Here is a 19479-nt window from a genome sequence, read left to right on the forward strand (position 1 = left end):
ATACCTGATCATGATATACTCATTCATTCTATATGCCTGATCATGACATACTCTCCTCTATAGTCTGGAGATTAAGAAGACAAACAAGCTTCCAAAATTTACACATAATCTAGATTGCCTCTACTCTCTAGGACAATCTTTTGATCCTACATCCACTCTGACACACATCACACGGGCTTTGAACTATTATCACTAGCTATCTTTTATGCCACCCCAAGAAACCTATGAAGATCTGAGTCCACAGAAAGGAGATGAGTAGGATTGAGAGGAATAAGAATATTCAAAGCAAGCGCTGCAAGTGAAGTTCAATGGCAGAGTGCTCGCCTAGCATGCACAGGCCATGGGGTTAATCCCCAGTACTCTGGCACATACCAAATGCTGATGAAACAGGCATTGAATGAATAATGCTATAACTATATAGCATATAGCACAGTAACCATTCTTTACATTGCTAAGTAATTCTTTCTTGACCATCATAAGTATTCTTTATATTCTGCAAAGATTTGGGTTTCTCTGACCAATGCTTTGCTTAAAATATTCTTTTGTATTCATAAACATTGGACCCTATTTTTTTTTCATTTTTATAAATTGGCCTTTCACTTGCCTGTTTGTTTGAGGATCTTCTAAGCATTAACAAGTTAGCTGAGAAGCCTTCCATATTTTTCTATTTTCTTGAACAGTTCAAATAACACAAATCTGTTCCCTTAAAGTTTAAAATATCTACCTGTAAAATCTTCTAGAGCCAGAAACATCTGGAGAGAGAGAGATCTCTGAGAACTTTCCTAACTTACACCACAGTTGTTGGCACATTTGGATTTTTCATCTCATGGTCTTGAGAAGACACTGGATCCCATGAGGCTGGATGGTTGCAAGCTGCCACATGGGTGCTGGGAATCCCAAATCTTCTGGAAGAGAAGCCAGCTCTTCTTACCACTGAGCCGTCTCTCTGGCCCCAACTATGTCTCCTTTAGGTCTCATTTTGTTTACTTTCATATAATATAATATAAATCTACATATTATTTACATTGAAATATTTTGAATGTTTTTATCTCTCTGTGTGTGTGTGTGTGTGTGTGTGTGTGTTGTGTATTTTATCTATATGGAGAATGAGATACAGTCCTTATGTATCCCAGGCTGGTCTCCAACTCCACTCATTATAGGCAAGAGTAAGCTTGAACTCCTAGTTTTCCTGACTTTACCTCCCAAATGCTGGGATAACAAATATGTACTACCATGCCTGGCATCTTTGTCTCTATAATTGTCCAGATATTCATCTATCTTGTTTTGCTTTCCCTGGTAGAAGCTGCGATTTGATAACCAAGACTTACATTCTTCCCATTCTAATTATTTTTTCCACATTAATCTTTGTTCATCCCTTCCTACTGCCTTCTTTAGATAACAGTATTGATAATCAGGAGGCCAGCTATCATTATCATGAAGCTATAATATGTGGGGCCCAGACTCACTAGTGCACATAAGTACTCAATTATTTTAATAATTTCCTCATGCATAAGGGGCCTGAAACACCAAGAAGTTGCTAATAACAACTCTCTAGTCACTTGCAATTATCATTTTTTATTCGGCAATAAGCTGAGTACAGCAATATATTTTCTTCTAACTATGGCTTTGAATACAACTTATATCCCAATATTATAAATGGCATTTCTTTTTTTTTTTTAATGTGTCTGCGTGTTTTGCTTGTGTGTATGGCTGTGCACCATGTGCATGCCTGGGACCTTGGAGGCCAAAAGAATGTGTTAGAAGGTCTGGAACTAGAGTTATAGGCAATTGAGAGCCACCATATGGGTACTGAGAATTGAACCGGGATCCTCTTGAAGAACAGCCAGTGCTCTTAACCTCTAAACTATTACAACCATTAAATATCATTACTTTATACATATTCCACTACCTTGTGGCTTTGACTTCCTCTCTGGTCTAAAAAATACTTAGAAATTTATTGAGATTATTCCTAAATGGGTAAGTGAATTTTCAAAGGCATTATTTTGTTATGAATTTCTAGTTTTATTGTCAGAATCTAAGTGAATGTGTGCAGCAGAGAGCTCACATTTTGAAACCCATTTAGACTTACTCTATACTTGTCAGAACTGCTTACAAGACTTTTAAAATAGGAATGTCAAGCTATAACCTAATTTAAAAATGAACAAGCCTTATGAACAGAACTCATAGCAAATAAATACAGGTGGTCCTTTAAATACGAGAAGAGATGCCTGTGATGGGTGGGTAGCTCCACAATAGACAGAGGCTGTCAGCATGCTTGTCTCATATTTTAGGCTGGAGAGCTGGTTGCTAAAAATTCCAGACACCAAATGAAATAATCCAGAGGTCTACGCTGGGACAGTCGTCACTGCCAGCAAGGGAATGTCACCCCTGCCTAAGTCCTTCTCTGTGTCCAGTGAAGCTGCTAAGCCATGAAGCCAATTTTTCCTGCCTAGCTTCCAACTGGCCTGGCAATTAGTCCAGGTCCATGCTGCGACTGTCCAGCTTCCTGGCTGGTGTGAAGCTTCTCATTGCCTTTCTACCCACTGACTTTCTGTGGGAGAGCCACATTTCTGTTTCCTGGGTTCCTGGAGTTACTGGTTTCAAATGCTATAGGCTTAAAACAAAAATAATTCTACGGAGAAAGATATCTGGCTATTTGTCCCTAAAGAGCACCAGATTCTTCTAGAATCTCCTATGGAGACTCACTATGTAGCCCAGACCGGCCTCAAACTCTTGGCCTATGAAGTGCTGTGATTACAGGCATGAGCCACCAGGGCCCAACTCAGAGTCTCTAATTATATCTGTTCCATTCCATTGCTTTCTGAGAAAGGAAAATCAAGATTCAACTCTATCTCACCCACATTTTGGTCCTAACTGTCCTGTAGGATATACCTTTTAAAAAATTGTGTGTGTGTGTGTGTGTGTGTGTGTGTGTGTGTGTGCCCAACACCTTTCTCTACCTTCTGTCCCTGGTAAATATTTCATCTGGGATATATGGGATATAACACTAGAAAACAGAGCTTTGGAGAGCTAAGCAAGGTGGTTCACATCTCAACACTCAGGAGCTTGAGGCAGGAGGATTGTGAGTTAGAAGCTAGTCTTGACTACACTGTGAGCTCCAGGCCAGTCTGGACTACAAACCTTGCTTCAAAAAAAAAAAAAAAAAAAAAAGTCAGGAAAGAAAGAAAAATTAAAAGGTCCTTATAATCAGTTGTCGCCTCAGAAACCCCATGAAATCTTGGGGTTTTGACAGAAGCTCATCTAAATGGAGATCCTGTTTAGAGACCAGGATCCAGGAACTGCCCACTCGTGAAATTCTAACTGACTCTTCCATGCCTTGCAAAGCTGTTGTCTACCCAGGTCAACACGTGCATAGACAATGGCTTCCTTTCCAAATAAGTAAATAAGGTCCTGCTTAGTTGGCAAAGAACGGGCCTCAGGTGTCCAGCCCCAGGGGCTCGTTCCCCAGCATCACCAAGATGCAAACAGAAGCTGGGCATATGCTAACAACTTCCCCAAATATCTCCTCCAAAGCAGGGTTATATATTTCCTTGTATGTTCCCATATTGAGAGCTTAAATTTTGAGAGGAAAAAAAAAAGAATCAAAATGTTATTTCTGGGGCTGAGGAGATGGCTCAGTCTGTAAAGTACTTGCCACTCAAGCAATATGAAGCTGATTTCAGATTCCCAGCACCTGAATAAAAACCTCGGCATGGTGGTACGTGCCTGTATCCTGGTGCCAGGGAGGATCCCTGTGGCTTACAGGTCAGCTAGACCTGATGTGGTGAGCAGATTCAGTAAGACCCTATCTCCAAAACAAAGCGGTCAAGAAATACAGGAAGATAAGCTGGGGGCAGTGGTGGCGCACGCCTTTAATCCCAGCACTTGGGAGGCAGAGGCAGGCAGATTTCTGAGTTCAAGGCTAGCCTGGTCTACAGAGTGAGTTCCAGGACAGCCAGGGCTACCCAGAGAAACTCTGTCTCGAGAAAAGAGAGAGAGAGAGAGAGAGAGAGAGAGAGAGAGAGAGAGAGAGAGAGAAAGGGGTAGAGGAAGGCACCCAACATTAACCACAGGCTGCACGTACACATGTGCACACACACATGTACACCCATACACAACAAGCACCCAGAAAAGAAGGCTGTTACCCCTACCTTCAAATACCCCCAAGTGTTTCTAATTACACTCAACACAGTTCTTCCCAACTTCACCACAGGGACAGAGATAAACACACAGATGCATCCGGGCTCCTATAGCATCCTATGCAAATGACCAGAATAACACTTGTGACATATATTAAAATTCTGTTTCTCTCTTGTGAGACTGTAAGCCTCTGTAGAACAGGAACCAAGACTCAGGCATGGCTGTGCCTAGCACTATTCACAGCTTCTGGTTCAAAGGAACTTAGCAAACTGTATTAATTGAACGAAATGAAAACCAGTTCTAGTTCTCTCACTTGAGATTCAGAAGGAAGGACCCCAGCTTCAGTATTCCTGCTGTGGACAGCACTCCAGCCCAAGGACAAGAGCACACACAACCTTCCCTAGGTGGATAGCAGGCCCTGGCCAACTCTCTCCCAGAACATGGGGCTGTGACCCACCCTGATGAACCACACTGAGCTATCCCTATTCTGTCCTTCATCTCCTCAGAGTCACAGCTCTCCTAAGAAAGACAGGAAAGCTCCAGAAGTTCTGGCCTAGGTGACCCTGAGGCTCAGACAGGAACACAGCCAGCAATCTCCTGCTGCCTGACAATATCACAGCTCCCAGGATTCCAGCAGGTCTGGCCCTCCTGTACAACCAGATCAGACTGGTCAGTCTGGTATTTCTCTCCCCTCCCCCACAACCCTCATCTTCCTTTATGCCAGCTCTGCCTGGGAGAGGCATGGTCTCTGCTAGTGTTGCTGCCCTACCTGAGGATGATCCGAAGGTACTCCATGCCCTCAGCTTCCTCGCATTTGATGGACAGGATCAAATTCCCCAGGCTGCTGCCAGTACAGTAAAAGTTTAGATGATCCTAGAAACAGAAATTGGATGTGAGCCTCCAGACATGGCCCCCATATCACCTCCTTCACCAGATGGGAGAAGTCCCACAGAAAGGAGGAAAAGAGGGATGCTACTGCTACAGCCATGGTGACAATGATGGTGACAGTGATGGTGACGGTGATGGTGAAGATATGATGATGATGAAGATAACATTAATAGTTGCCAACTACCAAGTCCTCAAGATGTGCCAGGCACAATCTCATGACCTTAGTACCCATTATCCTCCTTAATCCTAACCACAGCTTTGTGTAGGAGACAATGTTACCATCCCCATTCCAACCACACAGCCAGTCGCTGACAGAGCCAGGCTCAACCCCACATCTGGCTGGACTCTCAAGTTCTCTTCACCGCCTGATGCTGAGTTCACTTTTTCACCCAGAGGACAACCCTAGCCAGTCAAAACTGTGGAAGAAACTGAGGAGGAATCCATGCAGAATGCAGAATGACAGTCCCTCTTCACAAGGGGGGGGGCTCTCACTGGCTTCCAGGAGCCCACCTCCCAGGCCCTCCACATTCACAATAAGGCCATGGGAGTTGCACTTAAACTGCATTCCCTCACGTGCAGTGAGGTTCGGATACAACCTCTTTCGTGTGAGACTGCAAAGCTATCTTAGGCTAGAGATCTCCAAAAGCTTCCCTTGGGACTGTGGGGAATGTATCAAGTCTGAACAACAAGAGCGTGTTAAAGAAAATGTCACTTTGTCCTTGTTGAACAATCAGTCTCACAGGACACCATCCAATCTGAGTACTCAAGAGACCACCCTGAAGAGAGCCTGAGAGATGGGCCCTGTGCAAATATAAACAGAGCCATTCAAGCAAGGAGGGCATAGTTTGCCATGAGCGGTTAAAACTCTGTCACATCCTCCTGCACCCCCAGTACAACCCATCCCATCACCTCATAAAGCATTTACTGGAGGTGGTCTCCAAAAGGGCCCCTCACTGGGACTCTCCCATTCATATGACTCTAAGTAACACAGGTACGCAGTGAGTAGGAGAGAACTTGGGAAGAGAAGACCGAGGAGCCCTGGAACAGAGATCCATGTCCCCCTCCCCAAGGCAGGGCCAACTCTGCAAGGGTCCCTAGGCTCACCTTGCCTAGAAAGTGCCTGCGGTAGGCCCTGGCTTCACCCCTGCACTCGAGCTTGTAGCCGAATGTGTTGGGGCTCAGGCTGTCCTCTTCCTCCTCCTCATAGACGCTGCTGCCCAGTGACGTTGGAGTACCCACGTTCTCTGGGTCCTCAATCCAGTAGCCTCCAAACTGAGGCAGGATGATCAGAGGGTATGGGCCTCCCTTCTCCACAACCTGGGGGCAGAGGGAAGTTCTTGCCATGAGGCATAACCTGGCCTGCAGTCGAGAGGAACCCCACCCACCTCCAAACTGTTCCAAGAGGGAGGCCCTCTATCTCAGGTCAAGGGCATCTCTAGCTTCACTGGGACTCTGGGTTTTACAAGGGGACCCCCAAGTTAAACCTCAGAAAAGTCACAAGGCAAAGACAGGAAGGGCATTAGGTCCTCGAGTCTTAGGCCTCAGATCTCCCATGTGGGGCCTCAGGAAGGGATCCCTGAGCAGGATGTAGTAGAGTCAGAGAGTTCCTACCTCATCAATGCTGGGGTACGGGATATAGTCATCCTGCAAGAGAAAGCACAGGACAGTGCCATTAGCTCCACACGTGGCCATGACAGTCCCACTTCTGCTTGCATTTGCTCACCCAGGTCTAGTGAAGGGATGAGTTAGGGGGACCTAGTAAGATGCACCAGGATTTCAAGGGAAGCTGAGTCAGAGAAACTTCTGGCCACAACTTGAAGGACTCAGCATCCCGTGCCCACTGAACAGTAGACCTGAAGGCAAACCCAGCCAACAAAAGATGTAGCACACAAAAGGGAGGCCCTGGTCACCGCCAAGACACTAGCTTGTCATCCCATGGGGCTAAGACAGAAAGAGAGCTGGGCGAGTCGGCACACAATCTCAGCACTCTGGGGGCAGATCAAGATTGAGGTCATCCTTAACCACCCAACAAAAGACAAAAAAAAAAAATATCCTAGTCCCTCTCCTCTCTGTCCCTCCCCACATCCTCTTCAAGTTGACTAGGCTGTAGACACAGAACTTGAAGCTAAGACCTGGTGGCCCATCAGAATCCAGAGCCTAGCAACCCTCAACACCGTGTAGGTGCACAGAAAGAACAGGAAGGAGCCAATCCGGGCCTCCGATCCTTCGGTCTCACCTGAGGTCTCCACTAGCCTGATGGGAAGCAGCCCTAAGACACCGAGCCAGGGTCCCTTGGCCACCCACCAGACATGAGTGTAACAAGAGTTCAGTCATTAATTGGCTCCTAGTACAAAGCGGAGTTGGTGTGCATACGAGGAGAGTCCAACACGCTCCCTGATCCTCCTGCCCTCTTCCTACACTGGCCCCTCTACTGCCTATCCCACCTTGTTCTTCTGGGGTCCTGGCCTCTGCTCTTCAAGCTTGATTCCCTGCGGAAACAAGGAAGAGAGGATCCGCATAAGCATAGGTCACCGCTCATGGGTAGGAGCATCTGGGCACTTAGCCATCTGATGGGTACTGGAGCCTCTCGACTCCCACACTTAGCAGTTGTCAGTCCCAACACCAACCTCAGATAAGGGTGTGGGGGTGGCCAGTTAAGACTATAAATAGACTTGAGCCATGTCACCTGGGCTCAAATCCCAACATTGCCACTTCCTAGACTGGTGACCTGGAACAAGCCACAGATTCCTCTGTGTGACTCCTGTTGTCAGCTGTAAAGTGGAGAAGGTGACAGTGGCTTCCATCACAGCCCAGGTTAAAGGCTGGTGATGGGCTATGCATTTCAAATGCCAATGGTGTACACTAAAGGCTGTGCGTAGAATTAGTGAAAATGAGTAGTATTAGCATCTCTGTGTCTAAACCCCTTCCTGAAAGCCATAGGGCAGTGAATGGGAAAGATGAACACCCACATCTGCAAGTGTCAGAGCCAGCACATCGGTCCTCCTGCCTTCTAGCTCCACCTTTTTCCTTGAAGGAAGAGTGTTTGATTGACAGGCAGGAACTACGGTCCTTCAGGTCCTCATTCCACTTCCTATTTGTAACCAGGAAGTCTCCCTGGCTACATATGTAGAAGGAGGATTAGACCTCAACCCAACACCTGCATCTTCCAGATTCAAGGACCAGGGTTGGAACAAAGGGCTTTGCCTACAGTTGCTGAGAATTCACTTCTGGGAATAACCCCCTTGTCCAGCAACCCTGGTTGGGTTCTGGCTTAACTGGACTGTGCAAAAGGAAGGAAACACACAGCCTTTTCAAGACTGGATGCATTGGGTGATAGCATGAACCCGGAGGGCGTCTGGGAATTGCATCCGAAGCTGGGTTTATAATAAACACCCTGCTCCCCGGACAGCAGGGCTCCTGCTAACTGGGTGGAATCTGAAACAGCTTCTCTGGACTGCTGGACTGAGTCATGCTCCCAACATTGTTCAGGAGGGCGTGGGAAGGTCCCTCCCACTGACAGGTGCTTCTCACAAACGCCCGAAGGAAGCTGCCTGGGTGGCCCTGCAGACCCCGTCCAGGTTGGCACACTGGGTGGGTGGGGGAGTGATGTCAGAGTTTGTTTTGTTTGTCCTGCATTAGTCATCCTGGTCTGGGAACAGTCCTCAGGGCAGGAGTGCAACCTTGCCCCAGCCTCACTGACTGACACTCCACCCCCACCCCCCACCAGGGAGCCCCATCCTCAGCCGGGTCCTCCCTCCACCAAGCATTACCCTCTGCAGAAGGTACTGTCTTCCCTTCTCCCCGTCTCCAAGAAGAAATGGAAGTTCAGAGGGGGAAATGACTTGACCAAGGGCACTCAGCTAGAGGACATTCAGTTCAGATCTGTATCTGGGCCGGGAGTCTCCAAAGCATGTGTCCCCAAAGCATGCCTGGCTTCAAATTCCTACACTAGGACTGGGACCGGAGATCTTGGATCCCAGTTTTGGTGCTTCAGAACTAGCAATGTGGCCCAACCACATAACTGCTCCAAGACACAGTTTCCACAATGGCAAAATGGAGAGAGAGGAAACCCACGCCTGAGGATGGAATCCAGCCACATCGTGCAACATTCTTTCTCTGCTCCCTATACGCAAGCTCCAACCAGGAAACTGAGTCCACTAGTATGCCTGGAGCACACATGAGTGCATCTTACACACCACAATTTTGCTCCCCGCCATTTCTACTGAGGTTCATTTGGGAAGCCGTGATGGGAATCACTGTCTTTGACATAACGAGAGACTAAAGACAGAGTGGCTGGGAGGGCAAATTCAGACAAGCAGAGGGGTCCAAGAGTCAGTCCACAGGGCTGGGTTCTATGGAAGGAGGCAGGGACTTAAGCTGCAGGTGAGGATGGGCGGGCTGAGGAGCAATCACAGGGAAGGCAGAGGGAGCCACCAGTCTCTCCCAGTGAGCTGAGATCTCATTGGCTAGCAGGAAAGTTCCCCAGCTTTGCTCTGCTGTTGAACACTTAATGATACCCTGTCTCCCGCTACGCTGCGGTGCCATAGCTTGTTTCCGCAGCTAGATTATGAGTTCCCCCTAAATGCGAATAAAATGAGTTTATAGTCCACAAACTGCTGGGCGCAGAGGAGAACTGAACAGTTTATTTGTAGTAATGGCACGACTACTAACAATTACTCTCCCTTAATGCACCCTTCCCTTCCTTCCCTATCCTCAGGGAAACCTGGCAGTACCTTCTGCTCTGAATAACAGGACCACCCTGGACCCTTTCTCTGCCCCACCTCCCAAAGCTGACAGCCCCTTATTTCAAACCTTCCTTCTGAAATAAGAATAGAAAGAAGAAACTAAACCAGACTCTTCCTCCTCTGGAGCAGAAACGAGCATCATGCTTCCCAGTGCTCTTGCTGGGTGCTGTCCCCTGTGGCATGGGGCTGGGAGGGCAATGGGATATGTAGCTCTGAAGTCCTCATAAGGACAAGACAGCCCCTGTCAATCTATGATCCCAGAGAAGCGCCTGGAATATGTATGCCATTATCAACTGCTCCATCACAATCCTGTCACCAAGCCCGGACCTCAGCTGACCCCAGTGTGGACAACAGAACAGCTTCTACCTGTGAACCCAGGGTGGGAGACACTGGCTCCAGAGGCACATGGATAGGAACAACCCTGGACACTCAGTTCTCTATGTTCAGTGGCACGGTGCCTGCACAGAGCATGCTCACATCCTGCTGTGTCCTCCGTGCCATCGCTAGGTGACTTACAATCCCTAACATGATAAATAGTGTTGCTGCCTTGTCCAGGGAAGAATGGCAAAGACAATGTCTATACATGCTAGGTACAGCTGTTATAGTGCCTCAGTGATTACATCCACAGTTGTCTTAACCCACAGAGCTGGATCTGTAGATACAGACTGTGACTACAATAGGGCCCTCACATCCACTCCAAACATTGACTTTCGTGGGGTGCCCCCCCCATCATTTCCATATAGGATCTCATTTCCTCTCCAACACTGTATCAATGGGTATTTTTTTCTCTTATTTGGTTTTGGTGACTTGGGCAATGGCCAGCAGGTTGTACTAGTAAGTGGCAAATGTAGGATTTGAACTCAGATCTGCATCTTACTTGTGGCTCTGTCTCCCTGACTCCACATAACTTGCCCCTAGGTGGGGCTTGCTTTTTCAACTCCTTCCAAAATCAACAGCTTTACTGAGCTGTCCCCGTATCCCAAGGGTTAATGGTACTGGGCTAGCCCTCCATGTTTCAAGGCAGGAGTCTACCCAAGAACTCAGTGCCACTCACTCAACAGCAAAGTGACCTAAGTTGTTGGGGCTAAGGGTCCCTTCCCTCTGAGCCACCTCCTGGTATTGAGATCCACAACCCTGCAGCCTCCACGCCCGAGGGCGGGCTACTGCACCATTTAGGGTACTCACCTGCATTTTCTCCAGCATCTCGAAGAACTCCGCAGACTGAAAGATATAAAGGGGTTGGGTGTTCAGTAGGGAGGGCTGCTGGGAATCTCTCCCTTAGGAACCCTCTAGAAACTGAGTCCCGGCCTTCCTTCCCCAGGGACAAGATTCATTTGGGTCAAGAGAGATGATAATGTGATTTTTGCCTTTGCAGGCCTGCAGAGCCAGAGCATTCCAATCAATCAAAGAAATAAAACAGGCCCGGGGTTAACAATCGGTCCTGCAGAGTGCGGCCTTGCAGGAGGAGGGTATGTGGTCCCCTGGAGAAGACCCAAGTCACCCCAAATGCCTGGGCAGACCCACACTCCAGAAGAATCGGTGTTTCCAGCCATCAGCAGTGCTGACATCACCAACACTCATAGTTGTCTGCCATATGTAACATCATGGTCTTTTCTGTCTCCTATAAAATCTCACTCAGGACCTGACAGAGAGAGAGCCAGCAAACACACAGCTGCTCTAGCCTGGGCCTGATGTGGCCCTATGTCCCCAGCTGTGCTCTGAGGCACAGCTTTGAGACCTACAGCAAGTTGGTGAGGCAAAGCTCCAAACGTCCTGGGCCTCCAGGTCCAAGGATGAATTATTTTTCAATGCTCCAACAGCACCAGTCTAGACCTTTAACCTACTTTGGTATCACCTGTAAGCTCGGGAGGGGGGTGGGAGCATCAAGGAAGTCAGCAAGACTGCTAAGGACACAAAGACTTCTCATACATCCCCCAACACCACTGCCCATGTCTGAACTCTGGCATCTGTAAGTCAGCGAGTGCCCAGAGCAGACACGCCCTTCATGAGAAAGGGCTGCAGTGATGAGTAAGAACACGGCTCACCACCCAACACTCTCCAGGCTCTGCAGACACCAGTGAGCTAGAGCAGCCTGTGGCCCTACTGCCCTTAGAATCCTTCAGAAGGGAACTACCAATGGGAAGGACTTTTGGCAAGTCACCTGGAGAGGCTCATTCCTGCTTCAGGTGCCAATCATCTGGCAAACTATAAAGCAGGCCTGCTAAAGAGGCAGAAAGCCTGAGACCTATATTAATCTAGGACGTACCGTCTGAAACCCGACATAGCAGGTACAGGAGGAGGCCTGAAGCATCCACATCCAGCACCCATGGCCACAGGAGCCACCAAACATCCAGACTCCAAACCTGGCCTTTCTACACACTTTAAGTGCACGCTACACAGTGCTCTTTCCACCTCAGTCTTCAGGGCACTGGGACGGCCAGACACAGAACTTACACAGATCAATAAAGACAGGGACAAGAGGACAGAGAGAGCCATTGTTCATTTAAATAGACTCCTGATCCAACAGCTACACCCTAGCAATCTATATCCTAACACATGTACACTATATCAAGCACTCGTAAAAATGCTTATCACTGCACCGATTATTACAGTAAAAAACAAAACAGCTCCAATGCTGATCTATAAAAATGTTTCAACTAAGTTACAGCCATAGAACAAGAATGCAAATACTGTATACAATTGTATGACAATTTAATAACTTACATGAAATGGGAAAATTCACAGGAAACCACAAACTATGAAAACTGACTCAGAAAGAAACAGAAAGTCTAAAAAAGAAAATCAAAACAAATAATGATTTAAAAATTACCCACAAAGAAAGCCCCAGGGCCAGATGGCTTCAACTGTACATTCTACCAAATATTTAAATAAGAATGAATACTAATCTTCATGATCACTGTGAAAACACGGCCCACAGACTAAGACTGTTTGCAAGCCATGTATCTGATAAGAGATTGTATATAGACTATGTAAAGAATGCTAACAATCCAGTAATAAAAAAGACAAATAGTTCCATTTAAAAATAGCAAACGTGGGGCTGGGAAGATGGCTCAGCAGGTAAAGGGCTTGCTGTGCACGTGTGAGGATCGGACTTTAGATTTCCAGAACCCGTCTAAAAGCCCAGTTGAGCAGAGACCTATCAGTAATCCTGGGACACAAGACCAAGACAGAGAATCCAGAGCCAGCTAGACTAATTGGATCATTGGTGAGCTCTGAGTTCAGTGGAAGACCCTTCCTCAATATATAAAGTAGGGAGCAATTAATGAAGATTCTGGATATCAGCCTTGGGACTCCATTTTCCTTTGTGCAAGCATGTGAACATGGACACACACCACATACATATATGCCATACATGGACATGCATCACATACATATATGCCAAAAAGCACAAATGCCTGTATAGACACGCCCCGACCCTGAGACACAGATGACTCGCTGTGTCATTATCAGGAAACAGAGCAAACCCACAATGGGACTCCATTCACATTGTTCAGATGTCAAAAACAAAAGATGAGGGAGGGGAAATCTGAGAGGACTTAGGGGGAGGAGCAGGGCTGGTCAGAGTCCAAATACACTGTATGAAATTCTCAGAGTTCATTATTTTTAAAAAGAACGACAGAAGGGGAGGTAAGGACACAACGACACTGGGGTTCTGTGATCTGCTGGCAGGATGTAAAACAGCACACACACTGTGGAAAGCAACTTTTAATTCCTAAAAACAAATACTAAACATGAAACCAAGTAAAGTGGCTCATGCCTTTAATCCCAGCACTGGAGAGGCAGAGGCAGGAGGATAGCTGTTAGTGTAAGGTCAATGGAGTCTACATGACAAGTCCAGGCCAGCCAGAACTATACAGTGAAAGCCCATCTTAAGAAAGAAAAATTACTATATGAAAAAAATCTATTTTCAATAAAAAAGAAAAAGATTAAACATAGAGATGTTACCTGACCTGGAAATTCTATTCTGATGTATACACCCTAAAGAACTGAAAATGGGTACTCAAATATTTACACACAAGTAGCATACCAGCATTTTTTCACACTTGCCAATAGGTAAGAAACCCCAAACATCCACCTGGGTAAATAAAATATGACCTATAGATACAATGGAATAGTATTCAGCCATAAAAAGGAAAGAAGTATTGATTTGTACTATCATATGTATCACTGGTTCTCAACCTTCCTAATGCTATGACCTTTTAAAACAGTCCCTTATGTCGTGGTGACCCCCAGCCATAAAATTATTTCGTTGCTTCTTCGTAACTGTAGTTTTGCTGCCGTTGTGACCCTCGCCATGGATGAGGCTTGAAAGCTACCGTAAGTACAAAAAGGCAAACACAAAAGGCTACATAGGAAGTGGCTCCGTCTATGAGCTTATGAAGTGTCCAGAATACAAGTGTCTGCACACTCAGAAAGTAGGTCAGTAGTTGCTGAAGGAGGAAGGGTCAGGAGACTGGAGGGTGATGGGCAAAGACCATGTGCTTCTCTCTGAATGAATACGTAGAACTTCTCTCCTATCACTGCTGCAGCAATGGCTGCACAACTCTGTGGCTATATCCAAGACATTAATTTGTATCGCAATAGATATATTTTTATACCCTGCACAACAATTCAAAAATAAAAACAGTTTATACTGTTCAGGAAAGAACACAAGTCAGAGGACATCACATTGAAAATGTTCTCATGCAGCAAACACACATCATTTGTACAAATCATTTTTTGCGAGGAAAACAGAAAAATGCACAAAGGATATGGAGCATCCACTAAAGGAGAAATAGAACTGACCACGGAGCAGACAGACGAACATCCGGTTTCCTAGACATTAAAGGAACAGAACTATGAATAAGACGACATCATTCATCTAACGAGTTGTCCAGTATTGACAAGGATATGGGGTGATGGGCACATGATCCGTAGGAATGTGTGTAACTGCGGTGTTCTTTCTGAAGGACATTTTGGTGCTCAGTGTCCAAGGTATTAAAAACGTTCACAGGTTTTGGTCCAATAAAACTGCTCAGGGAAACTGACCCTAAAAGAATATGTGAGCAACTGCACATGGACAGGCGTGCACACAGCCTAAACAGTTTAAAAAAAAAAAAACACGGAGATGGTAAGCATACACAGACTAGAGAGGGGAGGAGCAAATAATGAGAAGGGCGTGCCCATACAATAGCAGCCCACAAGGGCTGGGCAAAGCACAGCACTCAGGAGGCTGAAGCAGGAAGACCAGGAATTCAAGGTCATCCTTGACTACATACTGAGCACAAGGCCAGCCTGAGACACAAAAAAGAAAGAGTCCCACAAGAGAAAACCATGGGAGTTCTGTCCACACAGATTCACAGTGCAGGGCTAGCTGAGGAGAGAGCAATGGAAACAAAACAGGAAGGTGGGACCCTGCCATAGCCCTGGCTGTCCTAGAACTCACTCTGTAGACCAGGCTGGCCTCAAACTCAGAAATCTGCCTGCCTCTGCCTCCCGAGTGCTGGGATTAAAGGCATGCACCACCACTGCCCTGCTCTTCAGAATTTTTATAAATTGCTTTTAATGTGTAATCAACATTTTAAAGATTTTGACATATATGTGGGGGCTCTGGCAGACCTTTTTTTTTTTCTTTCTTTCCCTAAACCCAGCTTCAAGTCCAACCCACAGCTTCACATCAGGGAGCTGCCAGGACACAGGTCACACAGTCTTTGGCACCTACAGAAAGCTCTAGATTCAAGCCAACTTACTCTCAAGTACACACTTAGCTCTGTGTATCATTGACTAGGATGCTTCCCTGAGTCACCCATAAACCCAGCTTACTCCCAGCTGCTCATCTGCCTGGTAGCCAAAACCTCTTCAACAGTTCCCTCTTATGGATCACTGAACCCCAACTGATAAAACACTTTGGAGATGTGAACAGGACGCTAGAAATACCAGGAAGGGTCCAACTGCCCAGGAACCCGATCTTAACTGTGAGACAAAGCTACGCAGGGTTATGCTGATATGACCAGTTCACATTGCTCAGAGGACACGTGAGGCACTTCTTACCACGATCCCAAATGTGCTCCTCTCTTCCTGTGTAACAAATCACTCCAGAACCTAGTGGTTCTAAACCATTTATACAGTGTGCATTCAGGAGTCAAAAAAGATAGTTACCCGAACAGCCACGCTCACAATAAGAGGAAGCAATGCAAGAGAGGGCACACACAGAAAAGGCAGTATCATACTGCTCTATTCAATCTGAAATCATACACCATCATGTCCACATTATCCTATTATTGGAAGTAATAAATAGGAAATCCAGCCTACACTTGACAGACAGGCAGCTGATTTCTACCTCTTAAGTTGAGAACTATGAAAGATCATGTGGCTGTAAGCCAGGCAAGGTGGTTCAATCAGTTAACCGCTTCCCCCACAAACACGTGGACCTGGATTCAAATCCTAAGCATCCATGTAAAATGTGAGGTGCTGCAGCAATGTGCCATAATCCAGGCACTGGGGAGATCGCAATGTGTATTCCAGAGGCACACTGGACGGCTAGCTAGCCAATCGCAGAGCTCTAGGTTTAGTGAGCTATCCTGTCTCAAAAACAAAAACAAAACAACAACAAGAAAAAAAAAAGCAAGGTAGAGAAGCAACTGAAAAAGACATACCTGATATAGAACTCTGGCCTAAACACCTAAACACACACACACACACACACACACACACACACACACATGCAGTGCGTATGTGTAAATAGAAATTAAAACCAGTGGTGGCGCACGCCTTTAATCCCAGCACTTGGGAGGCAGAGGCAGGTGGATTTCTGAGTTCAAGGCCAGCCTGGTCTACAGAGTGAGTTCCAGGACAGCCAGGGCTATAAAGAGAAACTCTATCTTGAAAAAAAAAAGAAAGAAAGAAAGAAAGAAAGAAAGAAAGAAAGAAAAGAAAAGAAAAGAAGAAAAGAAAAGAAAAGAAAAGAAAAGAAAAGAAAAGAAAAGAAAAGAAAAGAAAAGAAAAGAAAAGAAAAGAAAAGAAAAGAAAAGAAAAGAAAAGAAAAGAAAAGAAAGCGGGCGGGCGGAGGGGGAGGGGGAGGGGGAGGGGAGGGGGAGGGGAGGGGAGGGGGAGGGGAGGGGAGGGGAGGAGAGGAATCAAACATTTTAAGGTTGAATGGAAAGGACAGCTGGGATATAGACCTGAGAGACTTTGAACCCCAGAACTCAGGCTTCTTCTTCAAACGGTTGGTTGCAGCAGGAGGATAGCAGCAGAGCTCAAGGTTGGGGACCAGCCATCCTGCTACTACCCAGCTATGTGGTAAAAGTGTATGCTACACTCTCGATTTCCTCCACTGAAAACTGAATCAAATAATCCTTGGCTTCCAAGGGTCTTACACAGATTAAGTAAAAGGCACCCAGCTAGCGCCTGCTCCACAGCAAATGCTAAGCAGACAGCAGCCACAGGCAGACAGGGGCAGAAAGCTGCCAGAACACTCCTTTGCCTTGCTGAGAGATGCTCTAGCGGCTTTAGAATATTCTGCTATTTGTGACTCCAGTAGCCTCCCTACAGATGGTGTTTCTGGATGACTATTGCAAGTGAGTGTCCCATGGCCCTGAAGCTGGCATGGAAGGTAAAAGGAGCCATGATTCATCCTCAGCTGTGAGTAACACACCAGGTGGAAGATTCCTTTGTGGACGGTGCCGCGGATCAGAAACTAGCCAATGCAAGCTGGACTCCACTGGGCTGGCCCGACTTGTCAGTGACTCGCTGAACTTTCCAATGGGACAATTCCACCCTTGGCAAAGAGTAGGTCTCCTTTCCACCCAGAAGCAAGGTGACTCAGGCCAGCCTAGAACTACACTGTGGACATTTGGACCCACCCTCATCTCTCTGAGAATATTCCACCCAGCCAAGGACATACAATGCCATAAAGGCTCACTGACTCCCTACATTTTCCCATATACAGTACACATATATGTGTGTGTGTGTATACATATATATATATATATATATATACACACACATACATATACTGTAGGATACAAGAAAGCCACGGCCAAGGCATCCTTAGGAAGGGGATCTCCTTCCACTGAGAAACCAGGCCCCTGGATTTCACTGAGGAATGTGATCCAATAGCAGTGTAAGCTCAGCTGTGTATTTTATTATTAGCAACAACTGTTGCCACCCAAATGGGAGCAGTGGCCAGCATTTCCCCCTGGGCCCTGCTTTCACAGTCAGTCAACTAGGCCATGAAATAATCACAGAACCAGCCCAGCCGGGAAAGTCACAGGCTGGGCCCCAGGGTTCCATCCATTCAATCCCTGTCCTCTTCACCTCCCAATATAGAACCCGTCTGGTCTTCCCTCTGGAGGCCCAAGCGAGCCCTTGGGGAAGGTAATGCTGGAGGAGGTCAGAGGAAGCAGGAACAGGCATAGGCAGGGATTGTGGGGAACTGTTTGGGTTTAGGAGATCATGCCTGAGTTTTTCCCTGCCAGCTCCCCACTGCCCAGGGAGTGAAATGAATGGAAGATAGCATTTGTATGAGACAGTTGTACCCTGGTGTCTGGACAGGATTGGTTCCAGGACGGTCTGCATATACCAAAATCCACCGATGTTCAGGGTTCTTATATAAACTGTCATAGTATTTACATATAATCTACATGCGTCTTCCCATGTACTTTAAATCCTTTCTATTTTATAATATCTAAGGCAATGTAAATGTTTTGTAAGTGGAAAGGGATATATGTATGTTACCAATAGAGACATATGTTTTTGCTCTCTTGTTCACTTGCTCTTTGTGTGTGTGTGTGTGTGTGTGTGTGTGTGCGCGCGCGCACTAGCATCTACACATAGAGCCTTGCATATGCTAAGCATGCTCTCTATCACTAAACTCTATCCCCAGCTTTTAATGGGTTTTAAGACAGGTTCTCACTAGATTGCCCAAGCTAACCTTGAACTCATTCTGTAGCTTGACTTGGTGAACCTCCTGCCTCTGCCTCCTGAGCAGCCAGGATTACAGGCATGCACTACCAGATCCAGCCAGACATACATTTAATTTGAATGCTCTTGATCGAAGGTGAGTCAAATCTGTGGCTGCAGGTCCTGTGGGTCTAACTGTAGAAGATAATCAATGACAGCCACTTCACCCCTCAGTGCCCTTCCCATCTGCCTGCCTCCCTCTGGCCCAGGGAAGCCCTACATTGGCATGGCTTCTCTGTGCAAACAGTCTATTTTTCTTTTTCATGCTCCCTAGCCCATGGAACGTCTACCAGCATCCTTCCTCCTCACTTCTGCTCCTGTTATACTTGGAGAAATGATACCCACTGCTGCCCACCTACCTGCTCAGCATGTCCTACTGAGCCACCTGCCCCAGTTCTGGGCCCTGCTCCACACTCCTCTACTTGAGGAGGGGTATTTGAGAATCCTTGCGATCGTTAACTCTCAGGAGTGCATTCATACACACACACACACACACACACACACACACACACACACGGACACACACGGACACGGACAGTTCACAGAGCAGGACCCTGTACTTCAGAATGGGGCTGGTCAGAACCACATGAGCTAGTGTGTGCACAGCAGAGCCCAGCACCAACACAGACTCAGTGCCCAGCAGCACAGGCCTCTGTAGCCCTGCCCTCTCTATCCAGGCGCAATCTGCAGGGACAAAGTCATGGTCAGTAGCAAAGAAAGGATGTGTGAAGAAATGTTTTTATCT

At 46.7% G+C, this 19479-nt stretch overlaps 1 protein-coding gene across 14 annotated transcripts in view; it reads right to left on the bottom strand.

Moving 5' to 3' along the window:
* Rap1gap2 (RAP1 GTPase activating protein 2) overlaps window positions 1–19479 on the bottom strand; it is a 227560-nt gene that overhangs the window by 47436 nt on the left and 160645 nt on the right. For 10 of the 14 annotated variants that reach the window (NR_157089.1, XR_388484.3, NM_001015046.3 and 7 more), the window contains 5 exons: window positions 10959–10994; window positions 7473–7517; window positions 6640–6672; window positions 6133–6345; window positions 4910–5013 (listed from right to left, as the gene is read on the bottom strand). Coding sequence is in view for 12 of the 14 variants with exons in the window: in NM_001015046.3 (NP_001015046.1) it covers window positions 4910–5013; window positions 6133–6345; window positions 6640–6672; window positions 7473–7517; window positions 10959–10994 (431 nt within the window). In the remaining 2 variants the exon portion in view is untranslated. The remainder of the gene's footprint in view (window positions 1–4909; window positions 5014–6132; window positions 6346–6639; window positions 6673–7472; window positions 7518–10958; window positions 10995–19479) is intronic. The other 4 variants (XM_030246102.1, XM_006533621.3, XM_030246101.1 and 1 more) reach the window with 1 other exon arrangement.

Source organism: Mus musculus, chromosome 11 (genome assembly GCF_000001635.26).
Source record: "Mus musculus strain C57BL/6J chromosome 11, GRCm38.p6 C57BL/6J".
Lineage (NCBI taxonomy): Eukaryota > Metazoa > Chordata > Mammalia > Rodentia > Muridae > Mus > Mus musculus.